Source organism: Bombina bombina, chromosome 3, assembly GCF_027579735.1.
Source record: "Bombina bombina isolate aBomBom1 chromosome 3, aBomBom1.pri, whole genome shotgun sequence".
Classification (NCBI taxonomy): Eukaryota; Metazoa; Chordata; class Amphibia; order Anura; family Bombinatoridae; genus Bombina; species Bombina bombina.
In genome coordinates, this window is record NC_069501.1 from 275,192,767 (window position 1) to 275,216,663 (window position 23,897).

The window sequence follows — 23,897 nt, forward strand, 5'->3', positions numbered from 1 at the left end:
ACTTTAACCCCTTATAACTGCTTTGTGCAGTTTTAAAAAAATAAATAAAATATAAAGATGCTTATATATTTATTTCATTTTAAATAACTGTCTTCTTTATTTGGGGGGCAATTGGGGCAACTTTTTTTTATTTAACCAATGGTCTGACCTCTGCTTAATTGCGCTGAATGCTAAGTGAAAGCTTGAGCTCGAGGGAGCATTAATCAGTCACTTGTAATGGCTGGTTATTTAACGAGCACCCGTAAAGGCGCAAATGCAGCGTAATGGGACAGAAGCTGAAAGGGTGATAAGCAAAACTCCCAACAAGTTTATTTGTGGAGAATGATGCCCAACAAGCATAAAAATTCTCATTTCAGGAACATCCATTTTACAAATTTGCAACATATTTAGAAATGCTGCCTTTTAGACGAAACAAACAAATTACTTAAAGGGACAGTAAAGCTAACATTTAAGCTTAATGGAACAGTCTACTCCAGAATTGTTATTGTTTAAAAATTATATAGACAATCCCTTTATTACCCATTCCCCAGTTTTGCATAACCAACACGGTTATATTAATATACTTTTTACCTCTGTGATAACCTTGTATCTAAGCCTCTGCAGACTGCCCCCTTATCTCAGTTCTTTTGACAGACATGCAGTTTAGACAATCAGTGCTAACTCATAAATAACTCCATGGGAGTGAGAATAATGTTATCTAGTTATCTATATGAGACACATTAACTAGCAGTGTCTAACTGTGAAAAACTGTCAAAATGAGATAAGAAGAGTTCAACTGTTAGAAATTAGCATTTGAACCTACCGAGGTTTAGCTTTCCACAATGAATAGCAAGAGAGTGAAGCAAATTTAATGATAAAAGTAAATTGGAAAGTTGTTTAAAATTGCATACCCAATCTTAATCATGAAAGTTTAACTTTGACTAGACTGTCCCTTTAAAGGGACATTAAACCCAACATTTTTCTTTCACGATTCAGATAGAGCATGTAATGTTAAACAACTTTCAAATTTAATTCTATTATCAAATTTTCTTCGTTCTCTTAGTGTCCATTTTTGAAAAGCAGGGAGGTAAGCTCAGGAATATGCACGTGTCTGCGGCACTATATGGTTGCTGTTTTTGCAAAAATGTTATACATTTGAAGAGCACTAGATGGCAGAACTTATAGTGCTCCAAACATGTGCACGCTGTCTACCTAGGTATCTCGTCAACAAAGAATAATATGACAACGAAAAAATGTGATAATTTAAGTAAACCGGGACCTTTTTTACATCTGAATCAAAAAAGGAAAATTTGGGGTTTCATGTCCCTTTAAGTAAACTAGAGTATGCAATTTTAAACAAATTTTCCAATTTACTTCTATTATCAATTGTTCTTAGTTCTCTTGGTATCCTCTGTTAAAGAGTAATCTAAAGTGAGCTCAGGAGCATGCATGTGTCTATAGCCATCTGGCAGCAGTGTTTATAGAAGTGTTACACATTGTTGAAAATGTTGCTGCTATAGGATTTGCATATGCCTGAGCTCCTATCAGCCTACCTAGAATAACACTTCAGCAAAGGATACCAAGAGAATAAAACAAATTTCATAATATAACTCAATTGGACTTCATTATCACTTTAAAGAAAATTACATAACCTCTGTAATATTAAACATAGACATTTAATGCACTCAGTAATATATACACATTTAATGCACTCAGTATTATGTACATCAAAGAATGCACCCCAGTGCTAATCATGGCACATACAGAGTCACTGACAGGTACTGTATGCATACTCCGTACACAAGCTTGATTGACAGACAAGTAGATGCCAAATGCATTTGTACCAATCATAATACCATAAAAACCAATAACCAATCATAGTAGCATCACAATAGATGCAGTATATGGACACATGGTGCTGATCTTGGATTTTTGTTTTTTTAACAGGGACATTATACCCATATGCTGAAGCTCTTGAAAGTGATGCAGCATAACTGTAAAAAGCTGACAAAAAATATCACCTGAACATCTGTAAAAAAAGGAAGATATTTTACCCCAAATTTTCTTCAGCTCACAATAGTAATTGCTCAATGAACATTTATCCTTCTACTACTGACGGCTGCGTATTGGGGGGTAAAAAAAAAACAGCCAATCAGAATCAGCAGTGCTGAGATCAGGCTTTGCTGTACTGTGATCTCATGAAATTTCACTGAAACCTCATGAGATTTCATAGTAAACTTCCTTAAACTGAGAAGGGAACATGCCTGTTCCTGCACATGCCAGATACATACTCTCCTGCAAGTCCCGGGACTAGCAGCCTGATTGACTTCTTAAAGTCCCTTTAAAATGTAATGTGGCTTCTGGGGAAATTTTGAGGTAAATTATCTTCCTTTTTAACATTGAGATGTTTTCTAGTCCGTTTTTTTAAAGCTAAGCTGCATCAATTGCAAGTGGTTCAACATTTCGGTATCATGTCCCTTTAATGCATATTTTCTCCAAACTGTGTTAAAATATACAGCAGAGCAGCCTATTTCACTTGTTTGTGCTTCCTTATCTTTTTTTATCTTTACCACTATGAAACAGCCTGAGGAGGTAAATAATATTGCAAATCTTCTTACATTATTATAACAGCAGAACAGTAAAGTCCCATTATGGGATAATGTGACACGGTATTTGAGGTCTGTTCTCCAGACCACTCTATAGACCAGTAAACTGACACTATAAAATAAAAGCAGTTCTTGTTCCTGTTTTGGTCACCTACGCACAGCTTCTGTATAGAGCATTACTTCATTCCTCAAAATAAGATAAGATATGCACAATTGATTATTTGTATCCAAAATACATGAAATCAACATTATCAAATAACAGCTAATGCACAGTATTCAAATAGGAATACTGCAACTTTTATTAGCTTTCAAACGTTGAATAATGTACACTTGTCTCTGATACATGTTTTCAGAGCAAGCAGGCCTTTAATGTTAAATAAAAAATACAGTTGAGCTTTATCCAAATCATGACCTGTTTAGAACTCTTGAGAACCTAAAGGGACACTCATTCAAAAATCCCATTTGTTAGATAATGTAAATTTGCACTAAAGGGTTAACCACATTGTTAAAGCCTGGGAGCTGCAAAACATTGCTACTTCTGAGCAGAAGATAGCCTGTAAACCAATTAGAAGCAGCATAAGCACGTATCTTTCAACCACCAACTGTGTCCTGTGTTGCAGCTTACAGGTGGTACTTTAGCAAGTGATTTAACCCCTTTACTGAGCACTAATGCAAAAATGATATGTCCTTGCAAATTAGAACATTTGATTTTAGCATTAGAATGTCTCTTTAAGACATCTACTTTTCAAGTTTAAGTAAAAAGCTGTATTAGATTACGGCACTGATGATGCAGAATATTGCTGAGCTCTGCTCTATATTCACAGTATGAAAAGGTCACTTAGCTCAAATACCTTCCCCTCCTAGTGGGTGACCAAACAAGACCAGAACTAGCATATGCACTTAGATTCTAGGTCAGTAAGTCTCAAAGCACATTGCTTTTGTTTGCCATCACATAAAATAGGGGGGGAAGTCGCTAAAGCTAAGCAAATTATATAAACAGGTAAAATTCATAAAACAGTATTACTTCTCTGAAAATCTTTCAAGACAAAATTATAGATTGTTCAAAGGCACTTGTCCACATTCTCTATGGTCACCCTGGTTGTATATTCTCCATAGTCACCCCAATTGTATATTCTCTATGGTTATCCCAATTGTATATTCTCTATAGTCATCCCGATTGTATATTCTCTATAGTCATCCCGATTGTATATTCTCTATGGTCATCCCGATTGTATATTCTCTATGGTCATCCCGATTGTATATAGAGACAAGATTGTAGGAAAACATCCCTACCCCTCCATCCCCTTATTTACTAATGAATAAAATAAGCCTCAAATGGGCTCACACTAGTTCTCCCTTCAGAATTGATGACTGAGCACACAGTTATGTTAAAAGTTCTCTCTTTAAACTAAAAAACAACTGAAACCACAATTTACAAAGTGTGATTAACTTATTCTCGTCTTGGTGTGAATATATTGTGAGTTTGTCTTTTATTGTTTTGCATCTACATGTAATATATCCCGCCATCATCAGATAAATCCGATGGCAAGTAAATGCGAATTCTCCAACAAGGCCGCTAATTAATGAAGTCTGAGAGGACCAAGCAGCAACTGTTTCTTTAGCAAGTATGGACATCAGGGGTGGCTTTGGACGTAAGCGACTGAGGGTGCTAACAAAGACTGATGTAAAGTTACGTACCAAGGCTGGAGCATGGCACTACTGGGGGAGGGGTCATCATATTCTACATTTGTACCTTCTCTAAATCCAGCACTCCTTAGATCCGCAACTGATGGCGAGGAACATCTCTGGGGACTCGCATGGGCCTTTAGACATGTTAGATGATTTACTACTCACTATGCTTTTTTCTAATTAATGTAAATCCTTATGGATGCCCAGAAGGGCCCCATTTAAATGTTGTTCCTTTATTTAAAGAGGCATAAAACACTGTTAATATAAAATAGCTAGGGCTAGATTACAAGTGGTGCTCTAGCTGTATTGCGAGAGAGATATGCGGTATTTCTCAGTTCTGTGCGTGCAACAAAAATAGCATGCATATTACAAGTTGAAAGTAAAGGAATGTAAGCTTGGGAGATGGACCATTTTAGGTTCAGCACTTGATAAAATGCAGCACATGTGTAATCTATACAGTCTGGCAATATTTGCCTCACTGGGGAGATTTTTTGGAATCTTATTGAACTCTCAGTTTGTTCTGAGTATGACATTTTATTCTGTCGCAGTAAGAAATCAGCTGATATTTTACACAGTTATGTTTTCCCGTCTATAACATCTTTGCAAGTCTCTGTTATGTTTTATCAATTTTATGTGTTCTCTAAATCAAGATGCAAGTGTCTCTAACGTGTGCTTTTAACATGGTGGGTTAATTCAATTAATTCGTTTTTTTACAGAAATATTAAATCACTGTAAGAATAATTTGGATAGTAACTGACTGTAAAAAGTACAAATTGAGTTGAGCCCTGGGTGTGTGTTTTTAGAGGGTCTATTTTTAGTCTGCAATGAGAAACTGTCCCGTGCCAGACAGGAAGCACCACTCCTAATCGTGAGCTCAGCTCTGGTTCTGTACCTAGCAGCTGGCAGGATCCCATGTATCAGCCCCGGATTTTATCCTGGATTCATTTCTAAGAGCCTTTTCAGGAAGGTGCCCTGCATGTAGTTTATCTCTACAAACACAGGCTATGTTATTACTATCATCAAATATATCATTTATAAGGGCATTCTACTGCAATAATAAAACAATCTAATTCATTGATGTATTTTAATATTAAACAAAAGCTTACTGCTAACTATGTGCAGGTATTAAACACACACTACATGCAATCCTGTGCACTTCCTGAACAGCCAATGATTAATAGAGTAGGGGGCAGTTGCGTCACTAGGGTTGGTGTCACCCGTTGCGGTAAGTTATGGTGTCACCCACCCCCCAGAAAGCAGACACACACACAAACACAAAAACCCAGGTACACACACATACAAACACTCAGACAGACACACACACCCAGACACACTCAAAAACACACTCAGATGCACACACAAACACTCGGAAACACACTTAAACACACAAACAAAAACACTCAGACACACACAAACACACTCTGACACACATAAAACACTCTGACACACACAAAAACACTCAGACACACACACAAAAACACTCAGGCACACACACAAAAACACTCAGGCACACACACACAGAAACACTCAGGCACACACACACAGAAACACTTAGACTCACACACACAGAAATACTCAGACACACACACAGAAACACTCAGACACACACACACAGAAACACTCAGACACACACACATACAAAATATGTAAACTGCACTACATTAATTATAAAGCTCATGCCTAGAGCTGCTCCCTGGCTCAGCAGAGCATCAAATAAAAGATAAACAGTGCACTCTAAAAATAAATCACTAAAGAAAAGGTTTAGGCGCGCAAACTATGAAAATTCTGCTCTCTGACTCTGTTTCAAATCTGTCAGTGCACAGCCCCGGACCGCGTGCCTACCGCTTCTTATGGCCAATCACCTCTGCACTCTGCCCACCCCCAGACCCCCGTCCGCCCTCCCCTCCTACCTCTTCAGTGTGCACTTAGTGTACCGTAACCTTACCGGTATGGTGGGCATCATACGTGGCTCCTTCACTTTAGAGACTGTGTCAGACAGTCATGCGATCAGGTGCCAGGCATGCCTCTCACGATTTCCCGGTTCCCGTTTAGAGAGACAGCACAGCAGTGAGTGACTCCAATGCTCCACATGTCACTGAGTAGTGAGCTCAGATAGGCAGGCAGGTTTTGGCAAGCAGCGCAACTTCGCAAGCCCAACGGCACGCCCACAACAAATTGGGCAGGGGAGGAGCAAAGTACAAACAAGCAAAAGCAGCCGGGAAAACTATTTGTGGAAATTGCAGCTCTGGCTCAAAGGGCAAAAAAATTAAGTGTGTCTACATTTACCCCAGTCCCACTAATGTTCACAAATGTTGGCCCCCTCTAATAAAAAAAATCTATGCATTTCTACATTGCATTTCTTTGAATTTCACTAAAATTAAAAAAAAAAAAAAAAGAAATTCAAATTTTTTTTTTTTTTCTGGTGGTGTCACCCCCTGGAGGTAGTCACCGAGGTGCGGCCCGCACCTTCCTAGTGACGCCACTGGTAGGGGGTTAATGCAGTAGGGGTATTGGCAGTTTAGGGAATGATAGTGTAGGGAGACTATAGCTGTGGGGGATGTGGCAGTTAAGGGGTTAATACTATAGGGAGTTTATAGGGGTGGGATGCGTGGAGGTTTAGGGGTAAAAAGAGCACCGAGCTAATTTATGATGGGGTATGATGCGGTTTAGGGGTTCATAGTGTAGCAGGGTATTTTGCGATGGGGGATAAGATGGTTTAGGGGTTAATTGTGTAATGGGATTAAAAGAGTAGGGGGACGTGGCAGTTTTGGGGTTATTAGCGTAGCGGACTTGTTGCGATGTAGGTTAACGAGCGAGTGTAGGTTTTTTTCAACATTGCTGCTCCATTGAATTGAAGGGGTTACTGTGATATCGTGAATGAGAAATCCTCTGGTTAACTTACGCGCATCAGGTTTTGTGCGAGCACAAAAAATGTACTTTTAACTTGTAATACCAGAGCTACCCGACACGCACAAAACCTTAACTTCTAGCGATGTTAACTAATCAAGTGGGAGCAGTAATTACTGCTCCACTTGTAATTAACACTCCACTTGTAATGACCGCTCCACTTGTAATCTAGCCCTAAGTAAGTAAAATAGAGCCATTGCAATATACATTTATTTTATTTTTGCTGTAAAATACCTCCAAATATTATGCTTAGCTTATGCTACCTAGAGTGAATTCTGCTTCACATTGCCTGATTCCTCTGCATACTACAAAATGGTTGCTTTGAGTTGTGCAGAAACTTATTTGCAGATTATTATAGCTGCAATTCAAGTACATAAGATAAACATACTCACAAGGGTTTTCATATAGCTTTCTAGTGATTTGCAAGACTCAACACAATGTGCCAGCTCCACAAATGACAGTTTTTATTAATTTTATTATTGTATGTTTTGAAGTTCAGAACTTAAATACTGATACATACAATGCATATATACAATTTACTTTAATGGGACATTTAACACTTTAATGGGACATTGTTATATGAAATATTAAATTATAGAGGGTTAAGAAACTTTGCAATATACTTTAATTATTTATTTGGTCCCTTTTACCTATAATTTAATTCTAAAAACGAGGGGCCATTCCAATTCCTATTAAAAGAAATGCAGGCAGCGGACTTAGCACTGCTATATTCCATGAAGTCATTGATTTCACACTCTAATTAACCATTTATAACTGTCTCTAGATGGCCTCAGCGAAGAAGGAACCCTAGGTTAAATATGGTGACAACGTCTATTGCTTTATTAAAGGGACAGTCAAGTCCAAAAAAAACTTTCATGTTTCAAATAAGGCATGCAATTTTAAACAACTTTCCAATTTACTTTTATCACCAATTTTGCTTTGTTCTCTTGGTATTTTTAGTTGAAAGCTAAACCTAGGAAGGCTCATATGATAATTTCTAAGCCCTTGAAGGCCGCCTCTAATCACATGCTTTTGTATTTGCTTTTCTCAACAGGGGAGAGCTAGTTCCTGTAAGCCATATAGATAACATTGTGAGCACGCCTGTGAATTGTGGCAGACACTGCACTAATTGGCTAAAATGAAAGTCAATAGATAACAAATAAAATGTCATGTGATCAGGGGGCTCTCAGAAGATGCTTAGATACAAGTTAATCACAGAGGTAAAAAGTATATATATTAATATAACAGTGGTGGCTTTGCAAAACTGGGAAATGGGTAATAAAAGGATTATCTATCTTTTAAAACAACAAAAATTCTGTTGTTGACTGTCCCTTTAACACTAACATTTTACACTTATTTTTTCAATATTTAAAGTTAACTACCAACATAATTATATAATATATACATCTACATACTATTCCGGCTGATCTGTGCTTCAAATACATCATTCTGTTTAGCTTTTATTTAGAGTTTAATGGGAATACATTTATGCTGGAAGTGTCATAACCTAAGGAAGAATCTGATGTAGGAGAGATAGCCTGTCCTGTTTTTGAAAAAAGCAGGATATTATGCAAACCGACCATGTTGCAGCAGAGGCAACTGTAAACAAAAATGCCATCCCAATGCATCATTACAGAGACGTGAGCAGCTCTCAAAGCTGAACTGAAGCCAACTGGGGATAAAGTGTGACAATCACAGGCTGGCACAGGCCTTTAACCAATGCAGAAGTGATGGTCCTTGTCATATGGGCTTTCTATGTTGGAAAAATGACTTTCTGACACTGTATTATCACTGTGTAATAAAATGATACTCAGATGTTCTCTACAAATGTGATTTAAGCTTTGGAAGAATATATTTTACAATAGAAAAAAAGACAGACGGGCTGCATACAATGTCAATTTATTGTAGGTAAGAATGACTTAATTTAGAGGGGGAGATTACAAATCAATAAAAATGTAAGTTAGATGAAATACAAGACAGTGACATAAGGGGGCATATTTATCAAGGTCTGGAGGGCCTGATCTGACACTGCGGATCAGGTCCGCCAGACCTCGCTCACAAGAGCTGCTGGTGCAACGCCATCCCCTGCAGACTCCCGGCCAATGGGCCACCAGTAGGGGGGTGTCAATCAGAGCAGGCGGACAGGTTATGGAGCAGCGGTCTTTGTGACCGCTGCTTCATAACTGCTGTTTCTGGCGAGTCTCCATTCGGAGCTTGATACATATGCCCCATGGTCTGAAAGACGTTTGTAAGGGTTAAAGTTCCAATAAACTCTAAAAATGATATAATGCATACGGAAGAACACTATCCTATATAATAAAAGGCCAGGTATGTTTGTCAGATGCAGTCATGCGCAGTAGAGACTGCGCGAGGACAAACATACCTGGCCTTTAGGATTGACATCAGACACTCAGCAGAGCAGGGGAAGCGGCCGTTGGGGGGGGGCGTGGCGAGGGGGCGTGAGGATCTGTGTCTAACTGCGTGCAAGACTAAGTGCGGCCATACTGTAGCGTATGCGCGGGAGACTAAGTGCAGCCTTTAGGATCACCACAGATCCGGTACTGTATCTATACCGTAAGCGTGAGACTTATTGCGGCCTTAAGGATTACCATAGATCCGGTACTGTAGCATAAGCATGCAAGACTTAGTACGGCCTTGCGATCACTGCGCATGAAAAAGTGCCAGACACTGCGCCAAACTGCACTACAGTACAGTACCGTACTACCGGAGTAAAATTGCCATACACTGTGCGAGAGTATGCTAAGCTACAATAATACTATCCCACAGGAGAGAGACAAAACCCCCCCATAATATAACAATGCCTAAAAAAAAAAAAAAAACTGGAGACAAACACTACACTACATTAGCGAAGAGATATAGAGAAAAAAAATGCAAAACGCCTACCAAAAAAAATATAAGGGATAGGGATAGAGAGAGAGAGAAAGAGGGATTAGGGATAGCGAGATATGGATATAGATAGGGATAGAGAGATAGGGAAATAGATGGAGAGATAGAGGGATAGGAATAGGGATATAGAGATAGAGGGATAGAGAGATAGGGATATAGATAGAGGAATAGAGAGATAGGGAAATAGATGGAGAGATAGAGGGATAGGGATAGAGGGATAGGAATAGGGATATAGAGATAGAGGGATAGAGAGATAGGGATATAGATAGAGGGATAGAGAGATAGGGAAATAGATGGAGAGATAGAGGGATAGGGATAGAGGGATAGGGATAGAGGGATAGGAATAGGGATATAGAGATAGAGGGATAGAGAGATAGGGATATAGATAGAGGAATAGAGAGATAGGGAAATAAATGGAGGGATAGAGATAGAGGGAGAGGGATAGAGGGATAAGAATAGAGGGATAGGGATATAGAGATAGAGGGATAGGGATAGAGAGATAGGGATATAGATAGAGGAATAGAGAGATAGAGATATAGGGATAGGAATAGAGGGATAGGGATATAGATATAGAGGGATTTGGATAGAGGGATAGGCATAGGAATAGAGGGCTAGGGATAAAATAGATAGAGGGATAGGGATAGAGGGATAGGGATAGAGGGATAGGAACAGAGGGATAGAGATAGAGGGATAGAGATAGATGGATAGGGTTAGAGGGATAGAGATAGAGGGATAGAGATATAGGCATAGAGATAGAGGGATAGGGTTAGAGGGATAGGGATAGAGGGATAGGGTTAGAGGGATGGGGTTAGAGGGATGGGGTTAGAGGGATGGGGATAGAGGGATAGGGTTAGAGGGATGGGGTTAGAGGGATAGAGATAGAGGGATAGAGATAGAGGGATAGAGATAGAGGGATAGAGATAGAGGGATAGGGTTAGAGGGATAGGGTTAGAGGGATAGGGTTAGAGGGATAGAGATAGAGATATAGGGATATAAATATATGAATAGAGGGCTAGAGATATAGGGATAGATGGATAGATATAAGGGATAGAGGGATAGACATAGATGGATAGGGATATAGATAGAGGGATAGGGATAGAAATAGAGGGATAGAGATAGAGGGATAGGAATACATGGATAGATATAAGGGATAGAGGGATATAGATAGAGGGTTAGGGATAGAAATAGGGGGATAGGGACAGAGATAGAGGGATAGAGAGAGTGGGTTAGAGGTATATGAATAAAGGTATATGGATAGAGGTAGATGGATAGAGGGATAGATGGATAGAGGGATAGGGATAGATGGATAGGGATAGATGGAAAGAGGGATGGAAGGATAGGGATATAGGGAGAGAGATATGCCTCCTAAGAAGTGTATGTCTTTCTTTACACAATTTGGCCCGTGTACACGGGCTTTAACACTAGTTTTAATAATATTTGCATTGAAAAATATGTTAAGCCATTTTAAATTGATCCTGAAACTGATCAAAAGTGTTTATTTTTTTTAGTCTATGGGACAGAATATCACTCAGAGATAAAGAAAAATACATAAATAATGACATTACATTATTATTTTTCAGCACCAGAAGATCATTTTTGTTTTGTTTTATTTTTTTGTCAAAAACAAAAAAAAAAAAAGACTATAATGCATTTTACAATGCCTTCTCTTAGATACTGCTGAGCAAAACAAAATGTGAGGTAGAAAAGGACTGGTGGTGTGACAGAAAAGGATGAAGCATGGGAAAGGGAAGGAAGGAACAAAACAGGACAACAAAATGATAAAATAGTACATTTCAAGAACAATTCTTTTCTCACTGTCCCCTAATAGTGTTTAGTATGGTTTTTAGAAAATAAACAATTAGCCTGGGCTGTCTTTCCTACAAGTTGTCAAGGGGTCATCATAAAACAAGTCAAATATGGGCAAAACAAGCAAATATTAACTAAAGCTGGGACCACAATATGCTAGGAGGGAAAAGGAACAGAAAAGTTTGCCAAAAAGACAGGTCACCAAAAATAAAGAGACTACCAAACAACAGCAGAGGCTGCTTTAGAGCCCTTGAGGTGCAGGCGTGCTCATGTGACCCTGCTTACCGCAAGTTAGGAAGCAGCACTCATAAAAAAATCTCCCAGTAGTGCATTGCTTCTCCATAAACTAAGGATATTAAGAGAATGAAGCAAATTTTATAATAGAAGTAAATTGGAAAGGTGTTTATAATTGTATACTCTGAATTATGAAAGATAAAAAATGGGTTTCATGTCCCTTTAACCTCTCCTCCACCCCAGAGTTCAGGGTGATTGACAGGTCCTGCTCTCCTGAGCAAGGGATAGCGTTGCACAAAAACTTGTGCAATAATATATTTGGGCAGCAGATCAACAGTGTCCACTGCCTACTTGCCCTGAGGAAAACAAGTTACCCAGTGAGAACCTTGTCCGCTTGTCAAATGATAAATGGAACACTAAGAAAGCATTTACCAGTGACAAAGCAAGTAAAAAAGAGACAGACATCAGTCATAACATCCCAGAAGGACTCTGAGCACCTTCAATTGTACTTCTAAATATTTGTAAACATTATAATGTATCTGTATATTAATGGCCATAATACCTGGCTCCTATAGGTTCTGATCTGTGCATACAATATCTGTCTGGCGCCTAAGTATTATACAATATATTTGTCCAGTATTAAAGTGATGGTAAATTTCAGACTATAAGAATGTTGCAATGAAAAATAAATTAGTTTCACAAAACCAAAAGTACAGTGAGGAAGTCAGTCACATAAACAACAAATTATGATGCAAAGAATCTATCTCATTCACACACCGCAAATAATTAGTTACAGCGTACCCAGAGCATATGTATGAGAACATGTAATATCAACACGTCGTTAGATACAGTCTCACCTCTGATGGTATCCACTCAGGGAGCTCAAAGATTCAGCGGGAATCCTGGAGGGAGAGCCGTTAGATGCATTTACCTCCTCTGCTATTATTACGGCTCTGCCGAAACGCGTAAGCCTGCCAGCCAGAGGTATCCCATCTCTATTGCTTTGACTTGACTGTATGTCCTGCTTTTAATAACCAAATAAAGGTTATGTTTTACTTTTACTAGCGCTCTACTGCTCTTCTTTTGTGTGGTGGAAATAAATTAGTTTGCCAGTAAAACCACATAACTATTTTTTATAAAAAATGTATATATATATATATATATGTATATATATATAGCAGAAAAAAGGACGCACTCTCCGGGTCTTGCAAACTATTAAATTAATACTTTGCAAGACCCGGAGAGTGCGTCCTTTTTTCTGCTATATTATTTACCCTTGATGCACCCCGGGCAAACTACAGATTTTTACAGCGTGTGCAGAGCTCCGAGAATTTGTACATATATATATATATTAAAATAAAAGGTTTGTAATCCTAATTGTTATTGTCTGTTCCTCTACCTCTTTCATTTCCTCTTTTGGCTGGGATGTATAGAGCAGTCCCACCCACTCTCTACATAGGCTTTCTAAGGGCTTTAAAGGGGCTGGACTTCAAGATTGTCAAATGACACACACACTGATTGGATGTTCACTAGAATTGTCATTAAAAAAAAAGAGGTAATCTAAGTGGGCCGGCATAACATTGCAATAGAAACATTACTATATGCACTAATTTAACCCTTTAAAGTGAAGGTAATGTTTGACGAATCAGTGCCCGGTTTTTAATAATCCTATTAAAAACAGGGGTACTTTAATTAATCAAACTTTACATTTCACTAGTTTTGTTCAAATACTTACCTTTTAATCCTGACAGCCGCTGCAGCGCTTCCACCGCCCATCGCAAGCCCTCTATGCGGGTCCAAAATGACGAATCCTGATTCATCCAATCACGGCGTTGCCTCAGGCCATGATTCCCCTGGGAGGGAAGCTGTGATTGGAGGAAGACGGATTTGTCATTTCTGACGTATGAAGAGGCTTCTGACAGTCGGGGGAATCACTGGAGCGGCTGTCAGGATTAAAAGGTAAGTATTTGAACGAAACAAGTGAAATGTAAAGTTTGATGAATTATAGGATTATTAAAAACCGGGCACTGATTCGTCAAACATTACCTTCACTTTAACACATGGATTAAAAACAGAAAAAGGTACACATATACTTTTTTATGGCAAAGATTAAATATATGGCATTTGATTACCATCACTTTTAGATAGTTAGGGAGGACAGTACATGGTAAAGAACACCAAAGAGCAACATATTTTTTTTTAAGATTATATTCCCAGAGTACTGAGTGGATGGGAACCCTCTTTGGTTGTATGATCTGACATCTCAGAAACAGCAGCCACACATTCAAGCTGTAGTGCTCACAAAGTAGTTTGCATATACCCAAGCTAGGAGCCACAGAGAATTTTAGGAGCAACTGAGATAAGACTTGCTGAGCTCTTTGCTAAAGTATACGTGTTAAACACATAGTTAAAGTACCACTCAGGAGCGACAGAAACACAGCTTGGTAGTGTAACTAAACAATGCTAACTGGGTCAGCGGCCGTGTTTACCCAGGCCCTGTGGCACCCGGAAAGTACTTTAACTTTGTGTGTGACCCCTTTAAAGGGGTTAAACACATATCATTGCAGGGTTACTAATGTTACAATGACATACTCTAACAAATTAGAGCATATCATTTTTCCACTATAATGGTCCTTTAATAAATGTGAATGTGGGGATGATAACATCCCTGTCCCTGGTCTAACAACAATTAGTAAATTGATCTGACTATAAGGTGACTTCAGGCAACAGATGGCCTATGCGCGCTTAATCATGTTGCACTCAGATATCAAAATAACACAAATCTGCTGCAGGCAAGTTGAGAGTTGTATACTCTATAGATCTGTGATAGGCAAACTATTTTCCCCCAAAATGCCACACATTTGGCTTCTGAATAAAACAATGATTTCTGATTTTAAGACTGAATCTGTTGATAAAATATTAAATAATTGCCCATGTCTCTAAAAACTCTTTTAGGGGACCCACCATGCATAACACATACATGGGGGTATTGATTTGTATATCAAAATATGGAGTGTGTATTGGCTCACCAAAAATACAGACACTTTCTATCTTTATGCACAAAAGCTCAGCTCAGATATGTGTCCCTGCGACCCACTTTATGCCAGCAAGAGGGCAGTGGGCTTGACCATACCTGGAGGAATATCACCTTTGTGAGTAAATTGTTTTATCTCCAGGTTTAATCCACAGTGTGGCACCTCAGTTTCCTTTGTTTTGCTGCAGCCTGAACTGAGCCCAGATGTGCTGCCTGTGGCATTACTGTTTTCACTGACTTTTATGTGATCTATTGATTGTACTTATTATTTTAGAGCTGTGCTCTACTTTTTTTTTAGGTTACTTTATTTGGATGTGTTCCAGATGTCCTGCTCAGGAGCTGTTATTTATGTTGTTTTACTATAATATCACTTTATGGTCTAAATTAAATTGATAGTGAAACATTTAGCACCATGTTTTTTATAGGAGAAAATAGTGGGCCAATCAGTAAGGACATGGCTAGGGAGCCAATCAGGAAAAACAGCCCCATGTAGTCCCCAATCACTAGCTACTTTATGTGATGCAACTGCAATGCTTGCAATGGCCAAGTGGGACTTTATCTATATGTTTAATAGATGTGTATTTAATTTAGAAAATATATATATATATATACATTGCATTCATATAAAAATGATATACAAGCATTCCCTTTAATGAAACAAATTGTCAAACAGATGTATAATGTAAAAAATAAATAAATATTGATTTGTTTGTATGCTTAAAACCATTACTCTAAAGGCAGGAAAGTATTTTCTGTTGGCAGAAATTACTTCAAAAGTTCAAATTTACATTATTTAGGTTGGAAAAGCTCACGTTTACATAATTCAATAACAATTCAGCAATGTCATTGCCAGTTGATTGATTCCTGTATCATCCTTTAAAGGGACAGTATACACTCATTTTCATATAACTGCATGTAATAGACACTACTATAAAGAATAAGATACACAGATACTGATATAAAAATCCAGTATAAAACTGTTTAAAAACTTACTTAGAAGCTGTCAGTTTGGCTCTGTTGAAAAGGTAGCTGGAAAGCCCACTGCAAGTGGTAAATAAGACCCTCCCCCCCTCCCCCTTCTTTTGCATATGAAAAGACCCTTTACACAAACAGGAGCAAGCTGAAGTAGGTAGCTGACAGTATTTACATAAAACTTTGGGGCTTGGTTAGGAGTCTGAAAATCAGAGCAATGTTATTTAAAAATAAGCAAAACTATACATTTATTTAAAAAAAAAACTTTATGGGCTATATAAATAGATCTTCTACAAAACATTTATGCAAAGAAAAAATGAGTGTATAATGTCCCTTTAAATATATACGATTCACTTTTATTTTTGGCCAGTCCTAAATCCTTTAATATAAATATATATATATATGTTTGTGCTGCTGCTGGCTTGTAACAGTAGCACTAGTTACTACTTTAACTTTATTTATCTGCTGCACAGCTGAAGACTTTCCGTATAGGAAACCGTATAAAACTGATTTTCATTAATAAATTATTTCCTAACAACCCTGTTGTTTGGCTAAAATAAATATTTTTCTTTCCCTGACGAATGATTCATACAAATCAATTTTTTAGTCTGTGCACGTCTAACATTTAACTCCTTTGCAGGAATTGAACATATAGTAAACTAGAGTCAGAAATGCAAAATTGATGTGCAAATTAGAGCATTTCATTTTTGCATTGTCCCTTGGATAACCCAAATCAAAGTTGCTTACAAAACTATGCTTCAGCTATAAGACCCCAGCACACATAAAGGGACATAAAAGCGAATGAATGCACACTAGTACATTTTTACTCATAAGATATATCTGTTCTGAGAAAGATTATTATAGTGTCGGATGCGCCTATCAGCATTTATCCTGCAGGCCGTGTGCCATTTATCACAAAACCTGTTATACCCTTTCTCTGAAGTATTTATATAATGCTTTTAAATTAATCTGAAATGCACTGCTGTATACTTCACATTTACGTTTATGTCCCTTTAATTAAAAAAAAAACAAAACAAAAAAAACAATTGAAATGCCCCTGAAAACTGATTGAGGTGTTTAGGAAAACTCACAAGCTAAGAAGAACAGGAAGGAAGTGCATCTAGGAGATGCAGAAATAGTCAACCAAGATTTCCAGATCACACACACAATTTGTTAACATTTAAAGATGAAATGTTAAATTGTAAATTGTATGCATGAGAAATTCTACTTAAATACAAGTACTATTGTTTTAATGTTTAATAATTGTGGCCATATTAAAAGAACATAAAAGTCAATAGTATGTTGAGACTGTACAAAGGCTACTTAAAGGGACAGTGTACTGTAAACATGTTCTCCCCTTTAAAGGAATAGAAAGGTCAAAACTTAAATGTTCATAAGTGCATTTCAATTTGAAATATCAGCAGTTTTGCTCCTAATAAAAGTTATTACTGTTTTTCTGAGGCATATGCACATATCCTTTGAGGGCCGTGCACCAGTGTTCAAACACCACGATTGCTCAGTGGTGTGACTGTAATGTGTATTGCTTCTGAAAATGTCATTTGTGTCATGGGGTCGATTTATGAAGCAGCAGATGCTGCTTCCGACCCACTCCGCTTCAGTTCCGCCTGAAGCGGAAGTTAAGAAGCAGTGGTCCTAAGACCGCTGCTCCTTAACTCGTCCGCCACCTTATCTAGTTCATGGGATATTCTTATGCTTATCCCAGGCATTCTTAAAGTCCTCCACAGTGTTAATCATTACCACCTCTTTTTAAAGTTTATTCCATGAATCAACCAGCATTTCTTTGAAAGTTTCCACAAATTACTCCTGAATCTACTATCCTTTAGCTTGAGATCATGATCTCTTGTTCTTGAAATTTTCTTTTTATGAAAAATACTCACAGCATCAGCTTTACTAAGCCCCTTTATATACTTGAAAGTTACTATACTATCACCTCTTTTCCTACTTAAGCTATATATATTTAGGTTGTTGAGCCTTTCTTGGTAAGTTTTACTTTTTAGACCATGTACCATTTGAGTAGCTCTCCTTTGAGAAGTTCCAGTTTTTTTTTATATCCTTTTGGAGAGATGGCCTCTAGAACTGCATACAATACTTTAAGATGAGTCCTAGGGGCCGAATTATCATTGTGCGAGCGGACATAATCCGATATTGCGGATCATGTCCGCTGCACATCGATAAATGCCGAGAGCATACGTTCTCTGCATTTATCATTGCACCAGCAGTTCTTGTGAACTGCTGGTGCAATGCCGCCCCCTGCAGATTCGAGCAGGTGGTGTCAATCAACCCCATCATATTCAATCGGGTTGATTTCTGGCGATGTCTGTCCACCGCCTCAGAGAAGGCGGACAGGTTATGGAGCAGAGGTCTTTAGAAAAGGTCCACTACTTGGGAACTTGCCTACCTGCAAGGATGGTAAATTTTGCCCATAATATGGTAGCAGTTATGTCTATAAAATTAAACCAAATCCAAAATATATACATGGCATTTAAACATATGTGTGTTGGAAATGGGATATGTAGAGCGAGAGAGTGAGATAAATGCTTTATAATAATGGTAAGACTATATCATACATATTAAAGTATAAAAGTATGGTTTAGACACGAATGGGGGCATATAGCGTGAAGAAACTTTGTGTACAACAAATATAAAATTCTCACTATTACAATTCAGACTAAGTCAATGATTGTGCAATATTTTGTCAGCAACATATTATGTGACTTCCATGGAAATCTGTTAGCTTTAACAATGTCCTGACACCTTGTAGAACAAAATGGCAAGTTTTATGGAGTAATAATGTGAGCAACATCTGCACTTTCTAAAAATATCTACAGGAAGCAAGCTGGAAACCACTGTTTTATGGAATGCTTCCTTCTTATAAAGAGTTTCTTATAAGAACACAATCTCACATATATATATAAATAAATCTTCCCTTAAAGGGACATTCCAGTGAAAATTTAAATGCACATAGATTAATTACATCTTTGAATAGAAATATATTTGCGATATACATGTATTGACAAAAATTCTTTTAGTAAAAGTTATAACTGTTTTAGTGTTAACATTATCTCTGCATGTGAAAAACATCCATGGGGATTCCAATTTTGGCTTGAATGACCCTTTAAAGGGACAGAAATTACAAAAAAATCATATGCATATGAATATGAAATAGTGTTGTTAAACATGTTAGAAATATGTTTCGCATTAAAAAATAAAGCTGTTTATTTTGATTTTGAAGCAAACAGGGAACGCAACTGGGCCTTAAGGCCTGATAGCTCACTGGCTAATAAGCAGAATTTCCAAAGCTTTATCGGTGGTCCGTGACACTTCTCACAAGCATAAAAATAAAAATATTGTTTTCTCAGTATAGGAATTTCCATTTTACTATAGCAAAAACCTTTAATACATATTTAAAAATCCTCTTTGAAATGCAGCTAAAGAAAACCCCAAAACTTTATATTGTGTCACACTCTTTGAACTATATTATACAATATGGGTTTGATGGCACTTGGTTTGCTGGTACCAAGTGATTTCCATCAGATATTCCCAAATACTTCCCCATTATGCTGGAGAAACTGTTGACAAACAGGCAAAGTAGTTCATATTTCGTATTAATGTCCTAAACTACAAAATCTATAGTTTAAGGTGTTTGAAGAATTTAATAAAATGCCATTTAAAGTCCCTAGATTAGAAGACCAAAAATGGGTCTCTTGCACTTGGGTATCCCAAAACTATATGGGCCACATAAAATGCAATGTTTGCCCCTAGAAGACCAGAGATGGGTTTCCTGCACTTGGGTATCCCAAAACTATATGGGCCACATAAAATGCTATTAACGTATATTTTCACTGCTTCAAAACTAGCAAATGAGGGAGATTGGAAAAAGCCTAACCCACCTACCTTTACTTAGTGTGGTTGAAATTATGGCATACATAAGGCCTATGGAACAATTTGTAATTAGTATACAGACTAAATTGGATTTATACTTCTCTAACTGGACCCCTTGGGTTAAAAGAATTGTTACCTAGACCCCACTAGGTCCATTCCAAATGTCGGATGGGGACCAGTCATTAGTTAACTAGAGAATTTTTTTTCTCTTTTTTATTCACAGATGCATGAGCAGGATATTTCCCCTTTGTCACAAGGATACTCCTATCCCTCATCAGATTAAACTATTAACTATATCACCAGATACTCCCATACTGTTGTGAAACACATGCTGGTTCTTTATATTTCTATTTCTATTCTATTTCTATATCTTATTACAACAAATACAAGCAAGGGATTATTTAGCAATTACCCCCGTTTTTTTTTTTTTTTTTATATCTGCCCCTCTGCACCTATGTTCATGAACTTTTTTTGGATTTATATACCCTATTTATATTGTGATTTCACAATATTTAAAACTTTTTCATCTAAATTGCTCATTAAATGATTACCTGATTTATAGCTCTGTCTTGTGGTTTCATACCAGTGGTTTACACATCCTGATTTTCGTTCAACCGAAAACACATATTTTACTTTATAAAGTGATGGTAAACTCTTTCTTTATAAAATCAGATCCGGAATGTTAGTGATTTTTTAGTTGGAGTTTAATTCATCAGTTGTACTGAAGTTGAGCTATAACTTACTTGTTAATATAGATATGAAATTAAAATACCCTGCACTCCTCCGCCCACTTCAAAAGTCATTTTTTCTGTGTTTAATCAGCGATCTAGCTACAACAAAAGTGCCATATGGGGAGAACAATTCAAACTTTAAGCTCACAGAAAAATCAATATTATTGTTTAAAAAAACAAGATGCATAAAAAAGCTGTTTGAAATCACTACAATACTTAAAATACATAGTATCACATTGTACAATAGAATACATTTTATATATGTTTTGACATAGCTCCAATAGTTTCAATAGGAAGTTTGTTTTTTTCTTTATTAGTAAGGTAGATTGCAGACTTGATAAAGATATAGGCGTTCAGTGAGAGTTAGTTGGGCGTTCCGTGGGAGTTACTAGCATTTTAATTGGGAAACATCACCAGTAGTGCAATATATTCCAAATGCTGCGCTGAGGTTAGGTACGTTTTCAGCCATAGTTGTCTCGCCAGCTTTCAGTGTGAGAAATATAGTATAAGTACAGTAAAAGTAAGGCTACCAGTGCATTATTTGAAGTGTTCTGACACAGAAAGCTTTTTTTGTTTTAGCGACAGATGAAGGGCGATGTGGCCGAGTTTTTTCTAAAGTTGTGATCCCTATTATTTTCATATGGAAGACACATCACCACTCATTGGCACAGTGAGGTTTAGTCCGCTTTTTTAAATATAACGACAGACCGACAGACTGCGAGACTGGCAAACCCAAACATGCAACTTTTTGTAGGTTTGTCAATGTTTTAAATATCGGGCCTCACAGAGAAGAATGTATTTTATCTAAACCGTCTTGTTTTTTGTATGCAGAACAGAAATGTCCAGTAAGGGCTGAGATACAATAGGCAAAATCAGCTATTTCAAATGAGAAAATAAAGGTGAAGAAGCTATTTGTAAACGATTTAATAAACTCTAGTAGGTATAATGGGAACACATTAAAAAGGAGAAAATATTAGTGTGCACTGTCCCTTAAAGTCGCTTTAACATTCTTTAAAGGACCCAAAGTTGTTTTAAGCTATGTTGACATATTGGTTACTGCAATTGTTGTTATTGATAAGATAGGATTACAAGCAAAATGAAGCTTAGTGAGAGTCAGGAATGTCTATGGCCTATTTTTTCTAATATTTTCAGCAATATTAACTCACTGTTGGCTTTAATATATAAACATAACATAATTATTAATAAAAAAAAACAACGAACAGATGTGGCTGTACTGAATACATCTCCTTATTCATTTCTGGGCAGTGGAGGCTTGGCCATGCCCACCAACAACAGTGGGTGTTATTCATTCTCAGCCAATAAACATATGTTAGCTGTAGCTTTCTACTACTTGTATAAGGCGTACTAACACTGTTGTAGAAGTTGTCCCAAGCAGCCAATGAAAAATAACCAAACAATGTGAATTGTTCCCAGTCATTATCTTTCTACAAGTTTATATTTATGTTAAACAGATTTATATCTTATATTACTCATTTTAATGTACTGTTTTTATATTTCATACCAGAACATATTTGAGTTATTCCATGACCCTAAACAGAGGACATTTTTTGCTTACTATCACTAACACATAAATCAGAAATCTAGGTGACATTTTGCATTGAACATAAAATGCCTATATATTTTGGTACAGTTTCTAACAAAACCACAGTAGTATTTTTCAGCTGAAGATATAGGTGATGGTTTACATTGGATAAAAAAATGCTTTTCAAACACAAACATATTTGTCACTATTTTACTGTTTCAACTTTTGATCACTTTTGATGGTGTAAACTGTAAAGTGCTGTGTAAAGTGTGCCTATACCTTCCATATTTATGTAAGAGAAATAAGCTACCATAATTAGCCAAAGATACCACAATAATCCAGCAAGAAAATACCTGATGCAATGAAGACACAAATGAAGTTTGACTGAAATACATAATTGTTTTTCCATATAGGTACAGTAGGTTATCAAACAAATTCTCTGTAAATAACTGTTAATAGCAGCAACAGACACAGCATGTACTGGTATATGCAGCAATCCAATCAGCCATTGGACTTCATTTTATATATTGCACAGTGTTGTTGGGTTTTGTTTTTAAAGTAAAAAGAAGCTTAAAACATGAAAATATGTAAAAAATAATAATAATAATGCATAGACAGACACACACACAACATGGGTTTAGTTTCACACTCACCATTTTTCCAGCGTCCATGTTTTCAGAAGAAATCCCTTGAAGGCCTGAATAAGACCCCCTGATGCTGTACACAGACTCCACCCCAGTGCCCAAATTTTAGTCAGAAGTTAAAAGGGGGCTTGTAACAACATGATCATCATGTACACACATGCAGGGAAACAAAGGGAAGGTGGTGTAGAGACAAGCACCCAGACTATGGGACTGGAGAAGGGACAGAGATTATCACATAGACACCAAAACGTATAGCCAGGGACACAAGGTGCACATTATTATAAAATACTGAGAAATCTTATTAAGATGTTCAAGACTAAATGCAACCAGACAGACTAGGAGACAGGGAAGCAAAGCTTTGGCCAAAAAGTAAGAGACAGGGAATAAACAACAAGCTGACACAGGCTGGAAAACAAGGCTATGAAAAGAGGGGGAAGAAGTTACATTTGTGAGAAACGAGCAGATAATAAGGCACTCAAATGATCAGGAACTGTTGAGAATTGGTCCAAACAAGAGAGATAAGAATCAGCAAAAACACCGACTAAAGAGTAGAGAGAAACAGGAGCAGTAAGAACAGGCTGGGATGTGCTAAACTATGGCACAAACTGATGCAGGGGCAGCCGCACAAGGTCTGATGCAGCAGGGATCACACTCAGCATCAAACGATGGGCAGATGGTGCTGAGAGTCTACAGGCAGCAGTCACACCACACAGCTGGGAGAGTGCTCAGGGCTAAAACTCGTAGATCAACGCTCAGCGAGGGAGCACAGCATACAACCGGCACAGACACAGGGATGGCAGGCAGTGCACAGTGTCCTAGGCTCATCCCCAAACGGTCTGGTCAGACAGCCTGGCATTGGGCGGTCAAGTCTCTTCCTGCTGCTAAGTGTGAGCGAGATAGAGCCAGAGACAGCCCCCTAGATAGGAGGGGCAGCGGGATGTG

The 23,897-nt window shown here is 37.6% G+C and overlaps 1 protein-coding gene across 1 annotated transcript in view; it reads right to left on the reverse strand.

Annotated features, from left to right (window-relative positions):
• The window catches only part of HIP1 (huntingtin interacting protein 1), a 199,677-nt gene extending 175,816 nt beyond the window's left edge, over positions 1 to 23,861 (reverse strand). The window contains 1 exon segment of the mRNA XM_053706297.1: positions 22,965 to 23,861. Within this exon segment, the coding sequence (XP_053562272.1) occupies positions 22,965 to 22,982 (18 nt within the window). The 5' untranslated portion in view covers positions 22,983 to 23,861.
• Between the last annotated feature and the right edge of the window lie 36 nt (positions 23,862 to 23,897).